This window comes from Crotalus tigris, unplaced genomic scaffold (genome assembly GCF_016545835.1).
Source record: "Crotalus tigris isolate CLP2741 ecotype Arizona unplaced genomic scaffold, ASM1654583v1 scf7180000024340.7048381, whole genome shotgun sequence".
Classification (NCBI taxonomy): Eukaryota; Metazoa; Chordata; class Lepidosauria; order Squamata; family Viperidae; genus Crotalus; species Crotalus tigris.
Genome location: NW_024100510.1, coordinates 6,801,220 through 6,818,755, shown reverse-complemented (window position 1 = coordinate 6,818,755; position 17,536 = coordinate 6,801,220). Strand labels below are relative to the sequence as shown.

The window sequence follows — 17,536 nt, the reverse complement described above, 5'->3', positions numbered from 1 at the left end:
GTCTCACTGCATGCACTTTCAGCACATGGCTGTATAACAAAATAGCTCTTTTGAAAAGGCAGTTTACTCTAAAAAGTCTGAGCAGGACTTGATGCCGGCGGGCCTACCATTCTCTATGGGATTCACACAAAATCTTATTAGGTCAATTGTTTAGAAAGCATCTCTCATTAAGGGATTTCAAAACGCTTGTGAAAAGTGAATAAAATTACCTTGCTCTATTGAAGAATAAATGTGGACCAGGCTGCCGTTAATACATATAAAGGTTATGTTGAATTAAGTTACTTGCCCTGGAACTAGGAGAGACATATACAATTGGAAACTGTACCCCTGAGACAATGACTCTAAATTCTTTATTGTCATACTGCCATCTTTCTGGAATAATTGTCTTCAAATGGCCACAGTAGCACTCGATTCCTTCTAAGTTGCTCTCTCTTGCATATAACATCCTTTGGTATTGCTGTCTACCCATGACTGGCAACTTACCAGCATCCTGGCATGCTTGTTCCCAATCCAACTCTGATTTTTGGAAAACTGATACAGGGGAATCCAATCCTAGGGCACTTCCATCCAAATCTTTGAAAAGAGCTTTCCTTGAGTTCCCACATATTGCATTACCAGATGAGCTAGGTTCATTTACTCTGACGAGAAAGAAAAAAATATGAGACTTGGGAACAGACCAATTTCTGATACACATGTCAGTTAAATAGGAGACAGCATAATAGTGGTAAAAGTAAAGGTTTCCTCTGTCCAGATGTCCAACTCTAGGGGGCAGTGCTCATCTCCATTTCTTAGCCCAGGGAGCCAGCGTTGTCCAAAGACACTTCCATGGTTACGTGGATAGCATGACTATACACAGTGGCACACAGAACACTGTGGTACCTATTTATCTACTTGCATTTGCATGTTTTCGACCTCCTAGGTGGGCAGAAGCTGGGACAAGTAATGGGAGTTCACCCTGTTGTGCGACACTCAGGTCTTGAACCCGAACTGTCAGCTTTCCAGCTGACAAGCTCAGTGTCTTGTAATAGTGATAATAAAAGATAAACTCTCTAAAAAAAGATGGTGATGCATGTATGCTCTTTTAATGTTTTACAGGTGATATTGCAGATGCTTTGCCTGAACATAAAGCAATGATTCTATCTAGTATTGATGGGAGCTAGAATGGGGAACATCTCCAGTGCACCAAACTTCTTCCTGAATCAGTATATGTATCCAGATATACACATTCTTCAGCGTTCATTTTTTGTTCAAGTGGCAGACATAATGCAATGATATATTTTGTTGGAAAACTGTTTAATCCATTACTTGCTATTTATATATACACTGAGACCTTATGCATCAGAGACAAATTCCTTGTGTCTAATCACACTTGACTAATTCTATTCTATTCTATTCTATTCTATTCTATTCTAGTGTTGGAATACCATATTAGACATTTTTAACTGATTAACTGGAGCTAAAATAAGATGAAACAAGAAATAGGAGAAAGCAACTCTAAGAAGAACAGATCAGTGATAGTACCACAGATTATAAATATATCAAACATAATTATTATGGAAATCTCAGCAAGAATGATCCAAAATGGATTACTTATAAGTGATTATAAATATACCTCGTTTGCAGCGGATGAAAGTAGAACATATTTTGTTCACTGATATGGAGCATTCTGGTCTGCTCAGATGTGATCAGATGCAAGATGCCTCCATGTCCTGGATTTGTCATGATGCAGGTGTCTTGGTCCCCAGTATAGCAACTCTTTCTAAAACCATCAAAGGTTATATCTGATAAAGGGAAAGTAAAAACTCTGTAGGAAAATGGCAGCACTCGACTAATTTATACAGAGAGCCAGTTTGCTCTAGTGTTTAAGGCACCAGTCTAGAAAGAAGGAAACTGGGAGTTCTAGTCCTGCCTTAGCAATGAAAACCATCTGGGCTAGTCTCTCTCTCCCCCCCTCTCTCTCTCCCCCTCCCTCCCTCTCTCTCTCTCTCTCTCTCTCTCTCCCTCTCCCTCTCTCCCTCCCTCTCCCTCTCCCTCTCTCCTCTCCCTCTTTCCCTCTCTCCCTCTCTCTCTCTCTCAGCCCAGCCCACCTTTCAGTGTTGTTGTTCTGGGGAAAATAGGAGGAGGAAGGTATGTTGGATATATTTATCTTGCTTGAGTTATTTGTAAAATTGATAAAGATGGGATACAAATAAATATCTCTAAATTATGAAGTAGCTGCATCAGTGTGTATGGTCTGTGGTATAATGTAGCTGCTTTAATTGTTGATAGTGCTTTTTGACACTTTTTTAAAAAACATTATCTAGAAGTAGAAATTAGAGGTAAAAGTTGTCTGTTCACATAGGTTTGCAAACCTTTTTTCCCCCTTTTAAATAAAGGATTAATATTTTAGGATTCAGTTAAAGATCTCATTGATTCCAGGGAGAAATCTTTGTCTCTGGGCTTACTGAATCGATGCTTCAATGTTCTGTCTAAAATTATTCGAAATGTCTTCATTTTTGTTTTCAGGAGGAAATCTTCAGCAAAATAAACAGCTGTGTCCATTTCTCTTCTATTTCTCAGTAGGACAGGAGAAAATCACAGCTGCATGTAGATATCATGCTAAGCATAGTTTAGTTCAAGAATAACCAACCTAGTGTCCTCCTTTTGTTCTAAACACCAGATATCATCATGGCAAATGTCAAATAATTTGAAGACTTGTAATTCCAAAGGTCTAAAGGGAGTCCATTTCTATCCCTACTTTGACAAGATATAAACAAGGAAAAATGAATGGCATCAGGCCATGAATTTTTCCTTTCCTTCCTATCTTTCCTATATAGCCAAGAGAGGAATTATGGTTAACTACAGCAAGCAATGTCAACTTTTAATTATATTTAGTTACAATTATGGATAATTTAAGCAAGCCAAATAAGTCAATTTGCCATGATTAAACAAGCAGGTAACTTTAAAGTGAATGATTGAAAATTAACATTTTTTTCTTTTACTTTTTTTCTTCGTAATGTTTTTCCTCAAATGCAGGGTCCATTTTTTTGGTTCAGTCAAGTGTTGATCCATTGATTGGGGCAGGTATTGACTGATCTTGACACCCAAGTCTGATGTCATAGGATGGGAAGAGTGACTGGCCCAGAGTCACCCAGCCAGCTTTCATAGTCTCCTCATTTCTAGCCTGGTGTCTTAACTAGGCAAAATTGGCTCTCTTAACAATATTTCATATTAATAGCAACAGCACTTAGACTTATATACCGCTTTACAATATTTTACAGTGCTCTTTAAGAGGTTTACATAGTCACCATATTGCCTCCAACAATCTGGGTCATTTTACCGACCTCGGAAGGATGGAAGGCTGAATCCTCCTTGAGCTGTTCAGAATTGATCTACTGGCAGATGGCAGAATTAGCCTGCAATACTGCATACTAACCACTGTGCCATCACGGCTCTTAATAATCATATTAATATGTCTTGGGAAGAGTATGCAAAACCACATCCCCATTTATTCATGTTAGATAAGATTAACATGTACAAACTCAGTGAATATAGTGAATATACAATATGACCATGGATTCTCATGCTTTCTGTGAGATTGGATAGACACACACACAAACACAATTACACAGAGGCACACACACGCTTTCATCAGAAGCATATAGATAGATTTATTTGGGTCTTTTTTCCATTTAAATGAGTCTTTTCTTCTATAACCATTTTACAGTGAGGAACATTGTTATTACATAATTGTATATTTTATGTGACAAGTTTTTGCTCTCCCAAGTACAACTACTCTTTCTTTTTTTTGTTGGTGTCATTGAAAAAGTCTTAATAATGTGCTGATTATTTTAGAAAAAGTATACATATGTATCTTGAAACAGAATAAAATTGACATAAAGACGTGTATTTTGACCTAAGACTGTATTAAATTTTGATTAAGCATACAAAATCAGGATCAGCTGCATTGAAATCAGTCCATTCCTAGGAAAATATTCATAGGCTGGGGCTTTGGTCAGCTACAAACTGTAGCACCACAATAGATCTGCTTGTCTAAAGTTTTTTAATAAAATATTTGAGGTTCCTAAGAATACTTTAAATGACATTTTAATCACCAAGCACCATTTGTAGTTCCAGGATTTATTAGTGTATTTATTATTTCAGTATTTATTAGACCACAGATGCTCTTAAAGTACTAACCTTGTAGAGTTGTGACTCCCAGAACTATTGAATAGTTTCTTATTTTATGCCATGGAGCATCAGGCCACCAGTTACAGTCCGAGGTAAAAGATGGCCATAACATGCCAATTCGACCCCTCCAGGGATTACGTGGAGCTCGATCTGTATTTGTCTCATTGGCTGAAAGAGGCTGGATTCTGTCCTTGATGCAGTCAAAGGAAGTGCTGGTTGCCATAAAGACAGAATTTCTTAGTTTCAGGTGCTGCTTTTTCTGGTGACAGTACAGCTTAGCAGATGGTCCATAAAGTACTGGCAAGAGTCCCACGACATTGTCTACCAATATCACCTTCTCAACTACTACACTTCCTACAAGATGAAACATTATCCCATAGTCATAGTTTTTGTAAGACAAAAAGCCTGTAATTTTAGTGCAGTTTGGAAAGCCATCTCCTTTATATAAATGAACCCCATGAAGGCTTGAATGAGCTACATTGCCACTGTAAAGGTCTTTTGCTAAGAAACATTCTTGACCCTTGATATGAAAGGCTATCCGTTCTGTACCAGCCACGCTATTATTATGTAGCATAGCACCTTCTACTGTATTTGTTTTGATGCCAGCCACCCAGAACCTTGAGGTCCCTGGTTGTTTGCTTAAGACAACCAGATTTCTGATGAGTGTGTGATTTTGGCCTTCTAAATGTATACCATGCCCAATTGTACTGAATATCACATTATCACGTAGGAAGAGCCCATTACTTGTAATGGCTTGAATACCAACTCCACAGCTGTGGTGAATGCTAGAGGAAATTATGAAAGATTTGGATGAATTTGTAATGTCAACTGATGGAGACTGTGAAGATCCAAAGTTCAAAATTTCAACATTTGAAAGTTGAAGCACACCTGCAAAATGGGAGAAGGACATGTTTAAGAATCAGAACTTTAGTGGGGGGGGTAAGGGGGGAGGGGGAACAAGATAACCTTCCATGCCTTAAAAAATAAAAACAATGGTAAAAGATATTCTATTGATGCCACTTTAGACATTCTTAATTCCTAAATCCTTAAGCTAGTACTATTCCATTTTTTTAAAAAAAGAGAAAGCAAATACAGTAACTAAGGGGTTACTTAATGATCCAGGTTTTATTTTCATTGATGCCTACATAACATTTGCTATAGAGGATAATAGTTTTTTTTTTACTTCGAATAGCATGTTTTAAACTCAGTTGCATTTACTTTCCTCAGTAATTATTACTATGTTATCACACTATTAATAAAATAAAAAATCATTTATAATTCCCACATTCATAAGGGGTTTGGGGGTCAATTGATGAAAGGAGGCAATGCCAACCTATTTCTGAAAAACCTTGTAAAGAAAACCACAAGGACTTGTCCAGGCAGTCTCTGAGAATTGGAATTATTGAACAGAAAAGAAAAAAAAAAACCCTCACCCACAATAGTAGGTTTGGTGTGATAACTATCAAATGAATTCATGTTCTTCTTTAAAAATACATGAGAAATCTAGAAAATTAAATTATGTTTTTCTAAGCTATATGGATTGAGAACCATGTGTAAAATAATTATAAATACTCAAGTACCTGCATCTTGATTTGCATAGTCCCAAGGTCTCACCAGAAGTCTTCCTATGCAATCCATGTCAGATTTAATCTGAATGTTTCTTGTCAGAAGCCCAACCTCTGCAGCCAGGAGAATCCATTGACCATCTTCTAATCTATGGGAATATCCTACAGAGATCAAAATGATGGAAAACAATAGAAGTGGAATAATAAACCAAACATGGGATCTCTACTAATTCTTCCCTTCTGAAAACAGTTCATATATCCAAGCTATGTACAGTAGGACTTCATAATTTATTGCAGATTCAGACATTTGGAAAAAGTCATTTACCTTATTATCACTTTTAACATTATTTTCCCCTTATTTCATATAATAATCATTGATATAGAGAAAAACATATCTCAAAAGTGAGGAGCATAGTACCTTAGCTGTTCTGTGATCAAGCCTAAAATAGTTCCATGGCATCTCAGAAAAAGATGTTAAATATAAGGTCAGAGTTTATTGCACCTACCTAAAATTTTGCAAGTATTTGTAATTCTAGTAGTATGAGACAGCAGTTAAATACAGAAATAATTGAGACAATTCATTCATTGTATAAGTGCCGATTGCCCATTTAAATGTCTTAAGAAGCAATACCAGCCCTTAAACTAAGCTGAGAGGTAAAGATACAAAATGGGGATGAGATCATACTTGCTGGTCCAATATATGTTGATTATAGTATATCTCTCCCCATGACTTATAATATCTTCCAAAATTATCCAACTATTGTGCCAGAAGAACATAATGGGAACAGATTTTATATCACTTCAGTGATGGCTGGGTTAAACTAGGCGCTACTATAATTCACTGAGGATTAGCTATATTTAGACCCCAGATGCATCTTCCCTGCAAAATGTTGGGTAGAAGACTGTACATTCATAGCCTCTGCATGTGAACTTAAAGTCAATTTGTAGTAGCTGGGTCAGGAGTCCAACTCTTGCCCTTCCACACATAAATCTCTATTTCAGCTGATTGTCTTCATAAGGTTAACTACTTTACGGATAACTTGTAATTCCCATTTTGTTACTTAATTAAAGCAATGAAAATGTTAAGGCACCCTAGAAAGAAAACGCTATTGAATAATGGCAAGTTTATTGAGGAGAAATAATGAATGTTGGGGTAGCCTTTAATGTACAAAACAAAATTCATGATACAATCTAAGCAAAGGAGACAAATTGCATACCAATATGTCTATGGAGAAGACGTTCACGGATCCTAATGCTACGATTGTTAACTTTTTCTAAAGTGATTATTTCAGCTTGATGGGCTTCATATGAAGAGGAACTGATAACAATACTGTCACCCTGATGCCAGTCCAAATGATCTTGCACCATAATCCTGTAAATCTCAAAAAAAATATTGTGAAGTTTCCATGAAACATTACTTCCTTTAAAGCATACAAATATACTATGAAGAAAAATAGAAAATGCTTACTAAAATGCTTACATTCACTGATGAAGACAAGTTTGTAAGTGGTAGGAAGAATGTGCCTGGATCCTGTCACTTTGGATAGGAGAAAAGATATTGAAATAGAATCCTGAAAAGCTGACATTTCTACAAATGCACCAAGGTCTTCTGTCACCACCAAGAGTTACTCATGTATGGGTAAACAGTACCCATCAGGGAGCATTTCTCTGACATGGGTGTCCTTCTATTTCCTGATGGATCAGCAAGTAGAAATGTGATCAGAGAGTTCTGGCTTCATCTGGTGTCAGAGGACTTGTAGGTCTTGACAGTGCTTTTTTGTAAACAACAAAAAAAAGGTGCCGGAACTCAAACACGTCATACAACTTGCCTTGCCTATCCTACAAGATTCCATCCAAAAGAAGTGCCAGAACTCCATTCTGGGCGTTCTATGACAAAAACAGTAACTCATGCTCTTATCATCAGCCATCTAGACTACTGAAATACCCTCTACTTAAGGATGCCCTTAAAGAATATTTAGAAACTGTGGTTGGTTTAAAATACAGCAGCCTGTATACTTTCAGGTTCCTGATGTTGGGAGTGCATACCATTATTTTTGTGGATCCTTGCCTTGGTTTCCATGTCCAATTTAAGGTGCTGATTTTGACCCATAAAATTATTTTCTTGACAAGCAGAAACTTTCTCTGGCCAACTTCTGCTCATCTCATTTAATCAAGCAGGAGAAACCTCTGCACACCCCACATTTTCAAATAATTACTGGGGTTGAAGCAAGGAGAAATTGCTTGTTTGTTTTTACCTCCTTATGAAGATCAAGCTGGCTCCTTCTGTACTGGCTTTCTGCAAGCTCCTAAAGATGTTTTCAGAGACCTTTTTCAGAGACCCTTTTCCTGATTTGAATTCTTGTTGCCATCTTTTATTCTCTTTCAGTTCTGTAAGGTTGCTGTAGTATTCATTTTTATATGAGTTTTGTTTTATATTGTATTTTTATGTGTGTGCCATCAATAGTTATTTTTAATGCAGTGGCATACTAATAAGTTTAATTCAGAATCATTTTGAAATGTTGCCAGAAAGGTCCTACCATGTCCTGAGTCTTTTGTTCAATTGACTCATGCAAAAAAAAAAAAAGGGGGGGGGTAAAATAAAAATAAAAAAGATTTTTCTTATTACCTATAATTTAACATCTACCTTTCATTTCCAGGTGCAACATCATTTCCAAGATACGTCCATGACTTCTTGGTGTAAACACTGTGCATCTGCAGCTTCCCAAAAACACCTTGAAAAGAGAAAAAGAAAGTAGCCATGATTCAAAAGCTGCTAAGCTTTGCAAGATCTTCAACATACTAGGGAGGACATCTCAGCTGTGCCAGAGATGTACCCATCGAAGCCTTTTTGTACTGGTGCAGATTGTTTGGGCACTTCATAAAGTTTCCAAAGCACTTTCCTTAAAGATTATATTAGGAAGATTCCAACTCTAGCAAAAAGGTGAACTGGCTTTCTGGATTACTGTATAATCCATATGCTCAGCAAGGTCATACCAGTATTGGAATAGGAAAATGACAGCTTCCTTGTGGGATTAAATAGCTTGAAAAAGGTAACATATCTAGAAATATAATAAAGGGAAAAAATGAAAAGATTATGGGGGGGGACTTATTTTCTATTTGAAATGAAAGCCTGTTTAGTGGCCTGTCATTTTGGTACATTGATAAGCAAAACTTTTGATGCTGAGGGTAGCAAATAGTGCAGGGACTGGATCTTATGGATATGCATATCCAAAAAGTTTCCTAATCAGAAGTACCTAATTTCAAGCCAGGAGCGTGATCAGAATGCCTATTATAACTCTATTTCAACCCTTTTCCTGTATGTTTATGGAGAAAGAAATCTCTATAAGAAATCTCTTATAGGAATGTAAATTAATCTGCCTTCCATGCTTCCACAGTGGTCTAAAGTCTCTTCCTAAATGCACACATAGACTTCTCCCAACACATACAAATACACAACCTGCCTATCCTCTTCTCCCATCTTGATTGTATGGAATTATTGTTTCTCAATGCATTCAATTTGTTGTGTAAGTTCATCTGAGGACAGAATGCTCTGTATGCCTTAAACACCCTACTCCTCCATAAGCTACTCACAATCTACTAAACAACTGATGGGCAGGTTGTTGTGAGATATATCCCACATCCTACATTCAGCACAGAAGCACAAGTAGATTAGAAGGGGCACAAATATGTTGTTGGCTGCTGGAAAAATGCTTCAATGTTTTCACGTTGTTTCAGGTTATCCATTCTTGACTTTTAGCAATCAAAATGCAGGCACTATTTAACAAAACAGGCAGTCTTTGATTGATGCTAAGTATAGGACATTTTTGATCAAGGTTTTTCCAGGGCCCCATTGAGGAATTCAAAAGATGCTATCCATACCAATGGTTCCTGGACCAACATTCAAACCGTTCAATCGATCACAATTTACTCTCTCAGATGCCCGAAGGAGAATGTGTACCTTTCTCCTTTCTTCTAATGGATGCTGCAGGGTGCCTAAGGAGAAATTGATGAACATTAATTAATTTGTACAATACATTTGTACAATACATTAATTAATTTGTACAATACATATTAAACCTTTAGCCAAGATGACTTACATAAAACTACACATACATGTAAGTAATAGCCAAATAAAATAAAAGCCAAATAAAATAAATATTAATGTTGCAGTACTCAAACATTACAAAACGCATAGCAAAAAGTACCAAGTACAACAATAATATTAACAGATATGCATGTTCTTTCTACTTCCAGCAAGCAATTAATTGTCAAAGGCCTGCCTAAGTACATGTGGTTTTCAGTGCTCATCTTACTGTTAAAATCAACTTAAATCAATGGATCCCCAATGAAAATATTTGAGCATGTAACAGCATTAATAATATCTCAACAGTGAACTAATTTACCAAAGAAATTTCAGTGAAGCAAAAAGGTCATGCTTTTTTTTTTTACATACTAGAGTTAAAAAGCACTGGGTTTTACAATAATATCAAGCATTTATTCTACTGCAGGATAGAATTTATTCTATACAAAGTTCATTCAGAATCTCAGAAACCAATTTTTTTTTTTCATAGCAGGAACACTTTTTTTTCCCCAGCTCTTATTTTATGGGATTTTGTCACATAGCTTTTGTCACATTCTAAATCAGATAAACTCTGGCACTTGCATAACTCACCAGATTTCACTCTGTTTTTTTTAATTTATGCTATAAACTTTTACCATAGTTCCATCCCACAAGGTCAACCTTATCATTTTCATCCAGGAGAGCTGTAACAATTGTCATGTGACCTCAGACAAACATTGGCACTGCTTGCTCATAACAGTGGCTAAAGCAGGGGAAAGGCAATCCTCTTTTTCCTTAACCAGAATAATCCAGATTACCAGTAAAAAAATAAACAGGGTGAGAGAAGGAAGAAAAGCTAATATTCCATACAACAGAGTATCCTTCTTGTCTAGTAGAAAGCAAAGACAATGGGTTGAAACTCTTTCTCTTCAAAGAGGATAATCTTCCTTTTTTTAAAAAAACAATATTTTCTTTCAGAGCAGATAATAATTCTTTCTTGATTACTCTGGCTGCTCTGGCATAGATATTTGTTTTGCTTAATAATTTCAGTTTCCCCAAATTTGTTTTAGAAATTCTTTTCTTTTCAGTAGGATAAGTGTGGAACAGAACTAGTTTGCTAGAGAAAAGGATAGTTAATCTCAAATATATTTGGCATTTTTTTCATATATCTTTGCATTAGTGTTTAAGTAACATTTTGGAAGAATCACATCTCTTTCAGAGACATAACATTTGAAACCTAAGTGAATTTTTCTGATGACATTGGAAATACAGGAAGACAATAAAAAGGCAAAAAAAGAGAGGATGGAAATAACAGTTATCTTTTAGAATGCAAAGTGAGCTGTATTCCAACTGTGAACCTATTTATTTCACCCAGGGTAGTTTACAGACTCAGAAGAAAATAGTCTAGCATGAAGCAGATACTTGAAGGAAAAAGCAGGGCAATTTCTGCCCTAGAGAAATGTAAGCAGAGTCCAGTAAGAGAGTTCAGCACTCCTTTAAAATTAGAGATTAAATCAATTATACAGCCCCAAACTGCAGCAGATGTAGAATTAAACAAAGAAATCTGTGCAGAATTAGCCATTGTGCCACAATAATTTAATATTCAGAAAACATGCCTTTGGTGAGGAAAAGAGAAAGTGCAATATGCAACCATAAGAATTAATCTTAGCAACCCATTTAATGAAGTGTCTATGAAATTAATCTTGTTATAGATACAACTAATCCTGATTCAAAATCAGGCAAATGATTCACACAAAGAGACTTAGAAGGACCACCCTGTTCAATCTGGAGGCCATTTCAGGCATCTGGAAATAGCTTGATTTACTCCAGACTGCTCTGGAGCTGGTTTGATCAGTCCCAGAATAATCATCATCATAATACAAAAAAGCAGAATTATATTATCTCTGAAAGGAGTTCCTTGCAGCATTCAAGAAAATCTTGTCACTTTTAGGGATATGTCTTTATCTTTTATTTTATTTATTTTTTAACCAAAGACCATAGCCAGAGCTAGGCTCTAAGGGGCAGCCAGACCTCTTCAGCTCTCTGTCCATAATCTCTGTTGGGTCACCTCCTCTACATAACAGGACAGGTCCTATGCTGTTTTTCTAGAGAGGTGGAGTCTAGTCTCTTGACTAGCAAAGCCATAATATTTCCAAACTCCCGGTAAAACATAATGTTTTCTATCTGAATGCATGACTGAACGATTTTCCTTGATCTGGTCTTATATTCCCCAGTCAAGAAATAAGAGAAACTTTTCCCAACATCTCATTACCGGTCCAAAGCATTGAAACCGAGGAAACAGATACTGATCTAATCATAAAGCTTATTTATAAATTACAAAATCCAGTCCCGATCTACCTCCTTTTCCTACCATTGTATTTTATGAGATTTTTTTTTTAAAAAAAAGATGGAGGATATCCTTATTTAAACTGCCAGCTATAGTCTTCTCCATATCAACAAAAACATCTGTTTTTGTCTTCTCACCAGATCATAGGAAGATTGGCTGGAAAGAAAAACTGTCAGTTTTTCTCCCCTACTCAAGGATATATGAGCTTTAAATGAAAAATATAACCCTATCCCAATTAGCACAACAAATCTTGCTAAAGAAAGCTTTGGGAATTGTGGCACAAAAATAGCGATGTTTTGTTTTGTTTTGTTTTGTTTTGTTTTAGGAGCTGCCAAATATCTTAAAATATATTATAGCAACACTGAATTTTTTTTTTACATAGTTGTTGGAGAACCAGCATCTGTAGCACTAGAACAATGGCTTGAGAAATGGAATTTCATGGAATATTTTGAGTCAAAACAATTCATTACATAACAATTTGTTCCAATTATTCAGTGTTTCAGGATTCAAAATTCAGCCAGGTCCAGAGCATAGCTCTATTCTAATAGTGACATCAGCATATGTTTTATAAACAAGAAACTGTCAAATAAGTCTGCTCCTAAAGTCCAGTTTTCCATGATTTCAGAATCACGGGCACTTCAATTTGCAGATACATAGATTGTGACATTGCTTTAATAATATATTGTTTTAAAAAATGATAATGATGTAAACTGAAATTCAGAATATATGGAGGTTCCTTTTATGCCAATTGATTACTTCATGCCATAAAATTGTTGTTGACTCTTGGTGACCATGTTGATAGATTTTCTCTATGATGATCTGTCCCTAAGCTGCTCCTTCAGCTCTTCCAATAGTGCACTCATTACCACTGTAACTGAGTCCATCCACAAAGCTCCTTGGTGATCTTTCTCTTTCTTTCTACCTTTCCCGGTATTAGAGCCTTTTCCAGACTGCTGGGTTGTCACATAATGTGCCCAAATTATAATAATTTCAGCTTGCTGATTTGCATCTCGAGTAAAAACTCTTGGTTGATTTATTTGATGTTCCATTCATTTGTTTTCTTGACATGAGACAAGGCTATATATTCTCCCCTTAAGACACTGATGGCTTTGAATTTTGGGTGTTATGGAAGACTCCTGAGAATACCATGGATAGACAGGAAAACAAAGAAATGGATCACAGAATCAATAAATCCACAGGCACAAATAACCAAGTTCAAATTATTTCATTTGGCTTTGAGGAGGTTGGGTCAGCTTTGAAAATGGTTGACCTTTTCACAAAATTCTTCAGGACTTTAACAAGCCGCTTTTTATAAACTTAATATATTATCTGCCCAACCTACAAAAGAAATACTACTTTTGCCTTTTACAACATGTTCACATCTTCACTTTTTAAAGGAAGATTCAGCAATGTTCCTGCATGTGAAAAACTTCTTTGCCTAAGGAAAAATAATCTCTCTTGCTCTCTCTCACACAGTTTCTCCACTTTGCTCCTGCCCGTGCTAAACAGCATGGGGAGCCAGATTAATAACATTTTCCATAAGCAATTCTTGCACTAGCTGATATGTCATCAGAATAGTAGCTAAATTCATTGCTTTTGCCATCATTATCAGACCCTCAAACTGTTAAACAGTACCTTCAATTTATCTTTTTCTAAGTGTTTACTTAATGTAGCATCAAACTTGGCAACTTTAAGTTGTGTGGACTTCAACTCCCAGAATTCTATGGAGTAGAAGTTCACATATCTTAAAGTTGCCAGGTTTGAAAAAAAAATGAGTTTCAATGAGTCTGTTGTTTTCTGGTAGGTTTATTCTAATCTCTGAAATAAATTTGTAAATATGTATGCATGTGCAGTATGTATATATGTGTATATATACATGTATACACACATACACAGGAACTGAGTTATAAGAAATGTTTTTAATTTAGGATTTATCTTTTTTTCCAGACAAATGCTGTCTTCCAGATTCTAACATGTTCCATCATCCTAGAGTCAATGGGAGGTAGGGGAGAGTAATACCAATATACCCACTGCCTTATTTCAACATGGACTCAATTGTATCAGAGGTAAAACACTTGCAGTCTAGCAGTAATGCACAATTCTGATAGACCACTGCACTGGGGTATCCAGCTCTTCAGAGAGATAACAGCCAACTGGCAGTCAATGAAGCTAACTAGGGACCAAAGGGAAAATGACTAAAGAGCTATTCCCTAATCCCAGGCACTATTGGGTCATCTCCAGTATAACAGTTACTGAAGCACAGAGATTTTGTACAACTTGCAACTGTCCTCTGGTTGCTGTCGGCTTAAAGCAGAACCCGTCAAAAGACTAGTTCATTTATGAAAACTGTGAATCCAGAACAAAACAAAGAATTGAACCTGGAAGATGATCTTTCTCTGAATCTATGTTCTTCCTCTCCATCTGTCCTCTGGGGGGAGGAGCATTGAATGCTACTTTTAATATATCGCTTCACGGGTTTTTCTCTCAGATCTCGCCTTGATTCCCTGCTGTCACTGGCCCCTAATAAAAGTTTCCTTTTGAGACAATGCCTGTCAAGAGTTCTGCTTTCTTGTGTGGCTTAGCTGAGGTAGGTCCTTACATCCACCCTGAATGATAATTTTCAAGTCATTCAGTCCTAAAATTCTGCACCGATTCCATTGATGTGCAGCTTGCTTTCTTTTGTGTTAAACACAAAACACAGCCCCTGTTATAAATCTCTTCTGGACCCAAGCAGATTTACACATTTTATAAAGTGAGTGTTGTCTCCATCTACTCCTGGATTTTATCTGTGAAATTCTCCAAGGCTTTTTAGTAAAACTGGGGAGGGGGGGTGGCAAAATTATCAAAATTATCTTTGAATCGAAGGAAAGGAGTGACCCCATTTTACAAATTACCAAGCCTACTTTAATTCTTATACAGTAAAATTAGAAGGGACCATTTAGGCCACTGAAGTCAACCCCTGTGTAGGAATCCAAATTAAGTATCCTAGACAGATGGTTGTCCAGTCTCTGCTTGAACACATCCAATTAAGAAGAGCTCACCAAGCTTCTGGCCTGATGATTCCACTGCTCTTCTTGTTAGAAGACTTTTTTTTAAAAAAAAAATCAATTCAGAATCTATAATTCCTGTAATTCCAGTCTTATCTATTATAACATGTTGTTTCTAGAAAGAGAGAGAACAGGGCTTGATCCTCTATGTGACATCTTCCCTGTTATTTGAAGAGTGGTGTTATGTTCTTCCCACCTCTTCATTTTTTTTTGATCCTCAAGGCCAAACATCCTTCTATATCTCTGTAGACTTCTTACTTTCTAGTCCTCTGATCATCTTCATTGCCCTTCTATGAACTTGTTCACTTCCTTTGAATCTTTTGAAACTTTACTTTTCGGGTGGTATTTCCTTTGTTTGTATCTCTGCTGCACGTTTGTAATGGTATTTGGAAATTACCTTGAAGGTCAGGAGGAAGAGCTAGACAACAGTCTGATAAACAAAATTAATTTGTGTCCCAAGGAGGAGAGGTAGCAAAAGTGTCTCAGTAGGGACTTTCTCTAGTTTTTGGGAGAGTAAAAGTGAAGGGTGGCAGGGTACTTTCAGATTTGAAAGATTGATGTTGGCCTTGCAAAGAAGTCCAGACAAGAAGAACAACCAGGAGTATTAGCTCTATCTTGGCTGTAAGATTACATTAACAGAATCTTGCAAGTCTGAAAGTAACCCTGTCATTCCTCACTTTTATTTTCCCCAAATCGAGATGATTCTTTCTGAGATGTTTGTTTCATCACCTCTCCTTTGGACTCAAATTTGGTTCATTGTCCAGGTGCAGTTTTCCCTCCTGTCCCCCAAGATCATTCCCACATGCCATTACAACTTTATATCTCCTTCTGCTAAATATACATGTTTATTTTCAATCTGCTTCTTTAAACTATGAAGATAAATTTGAATTTTATTTGATGAGCTTCCGTTCCATGTCTTATCCAGATCACTAATACAAATGTTGAAGAATGACAACTTCTTGTATATTTAAATGTTAAGGATAATTTAGGTCAATATTAGTATTATGGAAATCAAAGTCAGCTCAATTTCAGAATAAAAAAGGATATGAATCCCTTTTAAGTAGTGAACACATTTGGAATTTTAATAAAGAGTTGCAAGCATCACCGTAAAGTAAGTGATTTGTGGCCTTAGCTAATCACAAAAGGATTGTGATGGGGTAGGGACTACTAATCATAAAATATTTGAAGTTCCACATCAGGAGCTTTACTGCTCCATGCCTTAATAGTTTTATGAATGGATTACTGCAATACACTTGATGCAGAGCTATTCCTGAAGATGGTCCAGCATCTGCCCGATTGTTAAGGAAGGTGGCTAAATTAGTTCATGTCACAAGACCAATTCAAGGTGTTGAGAAAGGATTTTCTGGGCCTAACTCAATATAGGCTCTATTGCATCCCTTATCTACTAGGGGAAAAAAATACCAGGTTTTCTGCTCAATGTGAAACAGCCTTTGATTGCATTCCAATGAGCATTTATCTGGAATAGATTCCACTTCGACTAGAACAGACCCCTTTTGTACTACAGCATGCCCAGCATATTGGAAGAGGTTAATAAATGTTAGATAGCATGAGAATCAATTTATGATGTTATTCTACTTTCTAAATTTCATCATTTGCCCTCTTTGTCATGCCTGAGGCTAATTAGACTTGTTGGTTCACTTTTTTAAAAAAATAAAAGATACGACATGCAGCATCTCTTCTGGCTATTATTATTTTTCACTTACCCACTTTCAAGACACCACCAGCAGCAATCACAATACAGGCCACGCTCAGAAGATGGCTGGTGTTTAATGAGAATTCCAGTGTGCCCTGGATATAAAGACCTCGTAGGGGTGGAAGATTCATATCCACCAAGATAGTTCTGTCTTAGAAAGAAGGAAATAATGCAGAGCATTACTTTGTTTAATATATTGCTTTTTTAAAAAGTAGTCTCCTTTTTGCATCCTTTTATAAGATGCTAAATTGAATAATGAGACTAGGACTATTACTTAATTTATGGATCATTTAAGTGAATATTCTGCTCCCCATCAAATTAGATCTGAATGGAAAAAAGTTTATACACTACAGAAAATAAATAAGATAGGTTAAAATATTCAAACCTTCTAATAAACAATACACTTATTTAATATAGTAGATATATATTTCTTTGTTGCATTTATACTTTATATTATCTTGAAAACTAAGGCAGTTTACATTTGCCTCTCTCCTCATTTTATCCCTAAAAAACAACACTGAAATAGCTTGGACAGAGAGAGAACAAGTGGCTCCAAATCAAATGGGAACTGACAGTGGATCTCCCCAGCCAAATAATAACCTATTTGTATAAACAACATATATTCCTCCATGC

At 36.3% G+C, this 17,536-nt stretch overlaps 1 protein-coding gene across 1 annotated transcript in view; it reads right to left on the bottom strand.

The window, feature by feature from the left end:
* Positions 1–247: 247 nt before the first annotated feature.
* The window catches only part of PKHD1 (PKHD1 ciliary IPT domain containing fibrocystin/polyductin), a 196,896-nt gene continuing 179,607 nt past the window's right edge, over positions 248–17,536 (bottom strand). The window contains exons 52-59 of the mRNA XM_039326212.1: positions 16,914–17,054; positions 9,615–9,728; positions 8,380–8,467; positions 6,953–7,107; positions 5,751–5,897; positions 4,180–5,058; positions 1,613–1,781; positions 248–638 (exon numbers count right to left, since the gene is read on the bottom strand). Of these exons, the coding sequence (XP_039182146.1) occupies positions 248–638; positions 1,613–1,781; positions 4,180–5,058; positions 5,751–5,897; positions 6,953–7,107; positions 8,380–8,467; positions 9,615–9,728; positions 16,914–17,054 (2,084 nt within the window). The remainder of the gene's footprint in view (positions 639–1,612; positions 1,782–4,179; positions 5,059–5,750; positions 5,898–6,952; positions 7,108–8,379; positions 8,468–9,614; positions 9,729–16,913; positions 17,055–17,536) is intronic.